The sequence below is a fragment of the Drosophila pseudoobscura genome, chromosome 2 (assembly GCF_009870125.1).
Source record: "Drosophila pseudoobscura strain MV-25-SWS-2005 chromosome 2, UCI_Dpse_MV25, whole genome shotgun sequence".
NCBI classification, from domain to species: Eukaryota; Metazoa; Arthropoda; class Insecta; order Diptera; family Drosophilidae; genus Drosophila; species Drosophila pseudoobscura.
In genome coordinates this window covers 18641697-18651875 of record NC_046679.1, presented here as the reverse complement: position 1 = coordinate 18651875, position 10179 = coordinate 18641697, and the positions used below count along the sequence as shown (strand labels likewise).

Genomic DNA, 10179 nt, shown 5'->3' with positions numbered 1-10179 from the left:
GTACAGTACGCACTGGCGCTGCCCAGTCTTTTCCGCGTACGAGATGGGTAGATTCGGCACGACATTTGCTTTACAGTGGATCGTGGGGTACCTTGAGAGCTGCGGTATGTTGCCGTTTTGGCTAAGGCGTCTGTCTCATTAGCCTCACTATGCTGATGTGGAGAATAACCGCCGAGGCTGACTCACATTAGTGTGTTCCCAGCACTCCCTTTTTTTGGCATACCTGTTTTTCTTGGCCTTGGCGCAGATTAATGTCATGGCCGCACTGGAACAACTTGTTTTTCCTCAGTAAGGTACTTTTTCACCCATTTTTTGATTAGTTTCTATATCTTGCCATTTCTGACTTCTGATACCAAATCAGTGGGTATCACCATTTCCAATTCATACTTTTTGTTTGTCGTGACCATCAAGTTGACCAGTAATCGCAACAGGTAAAATATAAATTAAAAATGCTTTGTTTAAATGTATCTATTTTTTTTTATAAAATCTAAAATGCTTTGGAAAATTTGAGATGTATCATAAAATATACGAAAATTATACACATTACGCATGATTAACTTAGTACTTAAAAATGTTGATTAAATTTGGAGCTTAGTTTATCTTGCTTTTATTATCACTAATGTTTTTCACAATATATAAAAATACATACGAGTACATCTATACATGAATATTATATATGCGTGCATATATTGAATCATTTGTGCTTGTCATCGAAGTTTCTTCCAAAATTAGTACACGTATATTGTTTTTAATTGTGGCTTTAATTCCGGAGGTATCACTGGGCCGTGTTCTACTTTTCGAGTAACTAAGCGTTTAAATCGCCCACTAAATTGCTTACGAAGTCCTTTAAAGCCGTTCTTATCACTTCCCACCAGTAAATCCTGAAAAAAGACACATTTAGAGTTCACATGTCTAATATGTTGTGGAAATACATATGTATGTTCATTTCGATGGCCAGCGAGATTTCTGGAAAAAAGTCTTGCAGCAATCTGAGACAGTAGAAAAGGACAAGAAACTTAGGTCCTTCAGTGTGTCTACAATAATGATACCATCCAACAAGATTCGAACAATTCTCATCGTGTCTGGAAAACAAAACCAGCTGACCTGGTTGTTTCGTAAACATACAGCGTGATAAAAATGCTTTTATTTTTTTCAAGTGCAGAAAGTGCGAAATTAAAGAAAAAATGCAAATTGAAAATTAAATTGCTAATGGCTGTCAGATTTGTGAAATTTTTTCGTATCCACAAACATACATACTTTCAAAATGATTTTCGATAAAGTTCCAGCCAATCTAGTTGTTACCTCAAAGTGAATTTGTTGCACTTAAAATTGAGGTCTGAATTAAATGTGGCGGGAATGTGGCTGTCTTCACCCGCTGTTATTGATAGCGCGAAAATTTATTTTTGCCAACGTTTTTCACTACTTGATTCTTAAACCACCATTTTATTTCTCACCCACTTTACTTCTAACTATCTATCTTCTTCCCACCTAATGAAGAATGGGAAAATTACATTAACTACTAAGCTACACTGGGAGAGGAAAAGTGACAGAGATGTTCTTCAGGTTTCGCAAGACTATTATGATATGGAAATTTTGTATCTCTCTTTCTCTTATAGATTTGCAATTCGTCTATGAATTCCCACAATTCATTACGAAGCCACACTTCTAGAGTGAGAGACGACGATAGTAACATTTACATTGGCCGTTGATATGGAAGAAAGATAGATGTTGGACAAATATCGAGAAAAAATGTAGCTTGTCAGCCAGGCTCCGTTTTTCACTTTCATAAAAACTTTCCGATGTATCTTGAAATCACGTATCTAAATTAAGGGTCCCTTTTTCAGAATCCGCAAGATTTCTTACTTTTCAATACAAAAACATTTTCCTCAAACGAAAAGTAAGCGGCTTTTTATACAACGAAACGTAATTTTAATTGCAAGCTTAAACAAATTTATGTCTTATTAACATAAACTTGACACCTATATCAATTCAATTTAACTTGTGCTATCTTTACATATAATTTTATTTTAACCCAACCTTAAATTTGACTTGGAACAAATTGGCCAGGGCAACAACGAAACAGCTGACGCAGTCCGATTTGGTAATCGGAACGTTGGCAAGAAATATATTTTTGCGCATACCAGCACAAATGTGCATGTAGCAGCTCAGACTGTGACATGCGCTTAACAAAACATCTGGGTGAGCACAGCTGTTTCCCGCCCCATTTATTTCTGACTTTAAAGTGTAAGTGCAGCAAATTAATTTTGTATTTTAAAATTCCCGCTATGTTCTTTATATCCAGGGGAAAGCATATATCATCTTTCTCCAAAATCGTTTTGAAAGTTTGTGTATCGATCCGAAATGACTTCACGAATCTGAAATCTTGACCATTAGCAATTTAATTTTCAATTTGCATGCTGTTACTCACAGTTCGTCAGACATGTTAGACACACAAGTGTTGCATCTAAGATGTATGGATCTTCTTAGATCACGAAACTTCTGCTGTCGTTTTGCTTCAAAACAAGCAATTGAAAAAATAAGAGGATGTATCACGCTGCATTTTTACAAAGCAGCCAGGTCTCCAATCTTCGGTATCTTTGAAACAAACTCTTTTTGTATATATATACATATGCATATATGTATATTTACTTTTTTAATAAATCTTCAAAGGTACATACATATATGTATGTATGTATGTACATATGTAGATTAATTTCGGTGCACCGAAGCTAGAATTACTCGATTTTCTGACTTACTGGGTTAATGCAATGGTAGATGTGCGGAGTTGGCACTTTTGGAGGGAAATTCCACTCGGTTTCAATGACTTCCTCATGAAAAACAGCTCCATTAGTGATTCCACTACTCCGGACAAATGTTACACTTTGGTTAAGTTTAACCGATGTGTCATTCATATTTTGTTCAGCTTCTGCCCCTGTCATGTTGATATGATCGGTTCTGTACGATGTAGGCGAATTCTGTAGTTGGACTCCAATATTTGTTGACGGCGATTTCAAATAATCATCGTTGGCAAAAGTTACTACGAACAAGATGCATTGTTAATTTTCCAGTTTTACCACTGATCATTGCAAAGCACGGAATCTAGTTTCACAAATAGTATCCACAAGCCCATATACTTTCACATGCACATACATTATGCACATATGTATGTATGTACATATGTACGTGCATTAATTCAGCAAAACCGAGAGATATTAAATAATTGTCAAGACTACACAGTCTGCAACCAATTTAGACTAATATCTGCGATGTGGTTAAATATCCTTCTTTTGTATATATTAATGTGCGCATCCAACCATATTTATACATTTTAGTTAATAAGATACATTTTTTACTATACACGGGGTAAGTACCACAAGCAGTGATACTAGTAGTTTGACTAGAATATCGATTTTCTGCACATGGGTTGTAATTTTGGGTGGTGGCGTGGTTCATAATTGGATACTATCGCCTATCACCAGTTATGTGGGTATTTTTTTTTTTTTATTCTGCGTATAATTTTTTTTAGTCACTCTGCCTTCCAGTATTTTAAGTGAATACATTTAGCATTGACCATTTTATGTATACATTTGTAAATTTATAGTGATACAATTTTACACATTTTCACTTTATGCATAACTTGAACATTTGTATGTATGTACATATGTAATTTAAGCAATATGTGCAACATACGAGTGTATTTACATACATACAAAACGAATTTTTATTTGTAAATTATTATTAGTATCGTACAATATCAAAATAAAATAACTTTGGAAAATTTATAAAATAAATTTTCAAATTCATTTATCAAATTTTTTCACTTTTGATTGGACTATCTGAACTAAAACAGAAATCCACTGTAACCTACTACAGTGTCGGAAATAGGTCTACATATTGATCTCAATATGTTTTTCTTCAAATCTAAAAAAAGCTAAAAAAAAAACTAAAACACAAAAACACGGAAATTGCTACAGCTTTAAGTTTTTGATGATAAAATAATTAAAAAAAACAATATCACTAATTTAATTAAATATAATTCAAAAATCGTTACTTCATTATAATTTGTTGGCGCTTATCTGAACTTATTTTGATTTGGACGTTGGCACAATCAAGCCAAAGCTTGTGATCCTTCTGCAGCTGCTGCCCCCCAAAAGGTCCAAAAGGTACTCAGTCGTCACAAAGCCGCAGAAGTACGACTTTTTTATTGAAATTGAAGGAATACTTCTATTCAGAAAGAGGCTCAGGCTAGAGTTTATCAGAACCAATGATCCCCAGGTGGATAGGCTCTTCAGGAGATTTTCCAACCGGGTAAAAAATAAGCTGTGAAAGCCGAAGTCCGAGGCCACCGAAAATGTTAAATGGAAGAACGTTAATTAAACACCAATTATTAAGAGCGTCCAGTTCTGTTTGAGGAAATAACGGGAACATTGGATCACTATAGGCAGAATATAACTTGAAATCATCCGCATACATTAGGACTCTGGAATGAGTTAAAACTTGCTACAGGGGGCTACGGTTTGTCAAAACTGTAAACTTGGAATGGGGCACAGGCATCTCGGGTTCGTGGATTGCCCTGAATCAGATGCGACTGTGCAGCACCTTCTAGGATACATGGGGTCACGACCGAATCGGCAGACGCCGTAACTTTACACACCGGTGGAAGTGCGACTGTACTCTCCCCGTAAGGTCGGCTGGAAACAGGTCCTGGTACGGCCATGACTCTGCCAGGATGCTGGCTAATTGTAGTCGGACGGAGAGAAGAAAACTCATACTGAAATAACCCCAATCCAAGGTGAAACTGTCATGTGCCTAGGGGTGCATGACCGAGGAGTGCTCGGTCGCTAATATGCGGACTCTGGATAGCTGCCGACATTCAGTGTAAAAAAGGCTTCCCGGGGCACGCGGACTGTGCCAGAGCATGGGTTCTCCGGACGTAGCATCAGTGGTGTCGGATTACATCCTGGATGGCTATGTGTCCGAAGTGAGCGACTAGGGGTCTCAAGCACACGAGGTCAGGGAGGAGCTGGACTCTTCTGACAGCGACCACGATAAGACAATGGTGGAGGTAAGCCCCTGGAATGACGCTGATAATCCTGCAGATAAACCTTCACCCTTTTAAGGCAGCATGCGCTGCTCTCTTGCTCCACCTAGCCAAGGGTGGAGAAGACACAGTCCTCATCCAGGACCCCTGGATCCTCGGAAATAGGATCTCTGGTCTGAGGGCTCCTGACTATAAGCTATACGTAGCTGACACTGCAGGTAAAACCCGCACCTGCACCTTTGCAAAAAGTGATTTGCACTTATTTTTTCTCCCAAATTTCAGCACTGAAGACCAAACAGCAGTGAGCCTCGAAACCTCGATTCACTGACCGTGGGAGCGCGGCCGCCGAGACCGCCGGATGCCGGCCTGCATCGGACACCAGACAAGAGGCGCAATGTCAGCGCTTCTGCTGAGCTGCGACAGTCCTGATGGACAATGAGATTGGGTATCGTGAGTTTGGGTATCATAAGTTTAGTTTTATATTGATCCACCTAGTGGCCACAACATATTTTGGTCTTATCCTTGTGTTCTATATTAGCTATTATTCAAAATACCATTTAAATCATATTATTACTTACATGGGTCACGATCAACCCAAACCCCCTCCTCATGCGTTCCGGGCGCTAATCGCAGACTGCGAGGCCAAGTACACCGGTTTCATCGTAGAGTGCGACGACAACGCACATAACTGCCAGACTCACTGACACTAACGAAAGGGGTGAGTACCTTTTCAATTATTTACTGACCACTTAGATGGTCTTACTGAATCGGGGTAGTGACCCCACCTTCATTATTAAAAACAGCAAGGAGGTCCTGGACCTCACGCTTGCCTCTCATGAAATACAGAGTAACATTGTATCCTGGAGGGTCCTGGAAGAACACTCCTTCTCCTACCACAGGTATGTGGAAACCGTATTCCATTTTTCACTGCCGAGAGCAGCTCAATTCCGGAACTTCAGGGGGACAAACTGTACTCAGACCACCTCTGTCGTGTTCTCCCTGAGTCCCCACCCGATGACGAGTGTTCCAGGGAGTCCATGACTCGTCTTGTTAAGATCTTCACCGACGCCTGCAATAAGGCCCTTGATCTGGCGAGAGCAGAGGCCGGAAGAAACCTGAATGCTGGAATCCGAAATTGGAGGAGCTCTGGAATGCCTCCCGGAGACTCTTCAATAAAGCTAAGGCTGAAAACTTTGAGCAAAACTGAGCCGATTACAAGGCCAGTCTTTCAACCTACAACAAAGAACTTAGGAAAGCCAAACGCGCCTAACAAAGTGTAAGTTCTGTAGTGAAATCGAGAACAACTCAGAAGCTTCACGCCTATGCAGAGTTCTCTCGAAGACTACTCCCACCCTGGGCTACCTGAAGAACACCGACCAGTCTTGGACCACCACGGGCCCATCCCTGATACCTGGCTTTAGACCAAAGTCGTTTTTATTTCCAAGGCAGGCAAGCCTTCGCATACTGCCCCAAAAAGATTTGAGATCCATTAGTTTATCGTCTTTTAGTCTAAAGGTGATGGAAGGGCTCCTGGGGCTGCATCTCACAGCGTGTATTCCGCCCAGTCTGATCCCACTCTCCCAGCATTCCTATCGGAAGGGAAGATCACACTTTGGTAGCCTTCCTCGACATAGAAGGCACCTTTAATAATATCCTTCCGACCGCTATGATGGCGGACAATAATAAATAAAACAATAATACAATAATAAAATCAAAGTATCTATGCAGTCGTATCTCCCACTTGTTGCCGTTGGGGGATTGAGTTGCATTCGAACCGGTGGGACAAACAGCCGCAACCCGATAAGATCTGCAAACGTTTTAGCCACCAGTTTATGAATATTAAAATCCTGTCTGTTGGCGTGGATTGACAGTGCTTATAACCGATTTGCGGCGCTCTCTGGGGGGGAACGAACATCGTAATTTATGCAACTGCATGCAGGCAGCACTTAAATTGCGGACGCCCACGGCGTGAGTGCCAGCTAAGTTGTGGGGATTAGCCATGGTACAACAATTAAACCGAATACAGTGGGGTTAGTCCAATTTTTAATGTAGTTCCAGTGCCTTACAGTAACCCGGACTTGGAATATATGAATATATATATATGGATTCCCTGCACATCCTCACAGTATTTGGAGACCCAACGCCTACAAAATCAGGGATCTTCCACATAATCATACAAAACATCAATATGCCTGGTCGAAGTGCAATCAATAAAAGCTTGCAGTCGTGGCACCACATCCCGAGGCACGGTTTTGGTGTTTGTTTGTAATTGTATTACCATAAAAATACAAATTTTGTAAAAAGTACGATATGGCTGTGTCTCTCTGCACCAACGTACTAGAAAGTTGTGGCATGGCAGGAATTTGCCTGGACGGCAGCTACCGGCTGTCCTGCTGCGGGCCATAGCCATGATGCCGCTGCTATGTCGCTGAATCGACAATGTGGCGACTCGTCCGCTGTAGAAAGGACCAGTGAACGCCACCGGAATTGTGGGTTCACGACCACGGGAAAGAATGCCAGCAACCCGCCGTCAGGGGCAAATCTCGGCTATTTATGGGCCGATCGGAGAGCGGCATGCCTTTTCGTGATTGGGCGAGTCCTGCCAATCGACTTCCACCGGAAAAAGGACATCCATATTTTCACGATTTTCGCAAAAAATCATGATGGTTACATCATTAAAATTGCCAAAAATCGGCCTCATTTTCCAAGTCGAGATTTTGATGCCGTTTGACTCTCTGGATCCCCACGATCCTGGGAGAGTGGGTCTTACACCGATCTGGCCTTATTAGACTGAGATATAGCCTACCGAAGATTTAGATTTGCGTATCTTTAAAATACTGGTTTCTTCTGAATGCTATATCTCTGCGATACGGCAGCCGATCTGGGCGTGGCGTGTCTTTTCGTGACCGGGCGAGTCCTGCCAATCAACTTCCACCGGAAAAAGGGACATCCATATTTTCGCGATTTTCGCAAAAAATCATGATGGTTACATCATTAAAATTGCCAAAAATCGGCCTCATGTTCGAAGTCGAGATTTTGATGCCGTTTGACCCTCTGGATCCCCACGGTCCTGGGAGAGTGGGTCCCACACCGATCTGGCCCTTTTAGTCTGAGATATAGCCTACCGAAGATTTGGATTTGCGTATCTTTAAAATACTGGTTTCTTCTGTATGCTATATCTCTGCGATACGGCAGCCGATCTGGGCGTGGCGTGTCTTTTCGTGACCGGGCGAGTCCTGCCAATCGACTGCCATTGGAAAAAGGGACATCCATATTTTCACGATTTTCTCAAAAAATCATGATGGTTACATCATTAAAATTGCCAAAAATCGGCCTCATTTTTGAAGTCGAGATTTTGATGCCGTTTGACCCTCTGGATCCCCACGGTCCTGGGAGAGTGGGTCCCACACCGATCTGGCCTTTTTAGTCTGAGATATAGCCTACTGAAGATTTGGATTTGCGTATCTTAAAAATACTGGTTTCTTCTGTATGCTATATCTCTGCGATACGGCAGCCGATCGGAGAGCGGCATGTCTTTTCGTGACCGGGCGAGTCCTGCCAATCGACTGCCATTGGAAAAAGGGACATCCATATTTTCACGATTTTCTCAAAAAATCATGATGGTTACATCATTAAAATTGCCAAAAATCGGCCTCATTTTTGAAGTCGAGATTTTGATGCCGTTTGACCCTCTGGATCCCCACGGTCCTGGGAGAGTGGGTCCCACACCGATCTGGCCTTTTTAGTCTGAGATATAGCCTACCGAAGATTTAGATTTGCGTATCTTTAAAATACTGGTTTCTTCTGTATGCTATATCTCTGCGATACGGCAGCCGATCGGAGAGCGGCATGCCTTTTCGTGATCGGGCGAGTCCTGCCAATCAACTTCCACCGGAAAAAGGGACATCCATATTTTCACGATTTTCGCAAAAAATCATGATGGTTACATCATTAAAATTGCCAAAAATCGGCCTCATTTTCGAAGTCGAGATTTTGATGCCGTTTGACCCTCTGGATCATCACAATCCTGGGAGAGTGGGTCCCACACCGATCTGGCCCTTTTAGTCTGAGATATAGCCTACCGAAGATTTGGATTTGCGTATCTTTAAAATACTGGTTTCTTCTGTATGCTATATCTCTGCGATACGGCACCCGATCTGGGCGTTGCGTGTCTTTTCGTGACCGGGTGAGTCTTTTCGTGATCGGGAGAAGATTTGAATTGGCGTATCTGTAAAATACTGTTACTTTATTTTATTCTTCCTTTCATTTTAGCAGGTCGCACCCTTCCGTACCTAGAAATACCTCCTGCGTACCCGTGGTCACCGATTTGCCTACCATTGTTTCCCAGGGGCATCACCCTTTTGGTCTTCTGGTAACATAGGGAATCCTGCGCACGGGGCCACAATGCCCGATGCCGGTTCCTGTCGCGCGATGCTGAGGCTTTTGGCCTGGCCGACCTTGGGTCCGGCCACTGCCAAGGCCCTCTTCCTTGCTTTTCACGCTGTTTGGTGGCATTGGCTGTCCCGGTGTGCGCCATAGTCCTGATGCCGCTGCTGAGTCGACAATATGGCGTTCCGTCCGCTGCAGTAGGGACCAATGATCGACGGCGGAATCATTGGATCCCGCCCACGAGAAATAATGTCAGCAACCCACCCATTCGAAACGCGTAAGTGAATCATTATATAACTGTAGATGTATTTTAAAATATTTATTTTTTCATAGAGGACTTATGTACCCTACGCGTGAGGCCACAAAACGAGTCATATCCGATTTCGCCCCGCCAGACGGAGTCCTATCCAAGCATTACCGAGGCGTACTCCAGACAGACTCCAGTCCTAACCCAGCCAGACAGAATCATATCACAGCAGGACAGAAGCGCACCCCTGCAAGATCCTAACCTAACAAGCTATCGTCATCCTTCGACCTGGCCATCGACAACAAGGACTTTGTCTAGGTCAATCCAGGGAGGGACTACTCCTGCCACTGGACTCCAGATAGAAATCGTTGCTGTTAGGTTTAAGGATATACGCGTATATGTATATATTTATATTGTAGATACAAATTTGATCCACTTGCTTATTTAGTTATTCTAAGCTAAGTTTTGATGAATAAAACTATTGAAAAATCATCCTTGCTTT

At 42.1% G+C, this 10179-nt stretch overlaps 1 protein-coding gene and 1 long non-coding RNA gene across 2 annotated transcripts; both read right to left on the bottom strand.

The window, feature by feature from the left end:
• Positions 1–578: 578 nt before the first annotated feature.
• On the bottom strand, positions 579–3516 carry LOC6897459 (uncharacterized). Its single transcript, XM_002137572.3, has 2 exons — positions 2757–3516; positions 579–881 (listed from the first exon to the last, which is right to left on the bottom strand). Exons 1-2 carry the CDS (start codon positions 2937–2939, stop codon positions 729–731), a joined length of 336 nt encoding a protein of 111 aa, XP_002137608.3. The 5' UTR covers positions 2940–3516; the 3' UTR covers positions 579–728.
• LOC26532236 (uncharacterized) lies at positions 2246–2750 on the bottom strand. Its single transcript, XR_001451788.2, has 2 exons — positions 2429–2750; positions 2246–2375 (listed from the first exon to the last, which is right to left on the bottom strand). It is a non-coding gene; the product is annotated as an uncharacterized lncRNA (long non-coding RNA).
• Positions 3517–10179: the final 6663 nt, after the last annotated feature.

Bases quoted from the DNA above. Each gene is read 5' to 3' on its own strand.
- LOC6897459 (XM_002137572.3), bottom strand. From the start codon at position 2,939: ATGACAGGGGCAGAAGCTGAACAAAATATGAATGACACATCGGTTAAA. The intron at 882-2,756 runs GTAAGTCAGAAA...GTCTTTTTTCAG, and splicing joins TCTACCATTGCATTAACCCA to GATTTACTGGTGGGAAGTGA.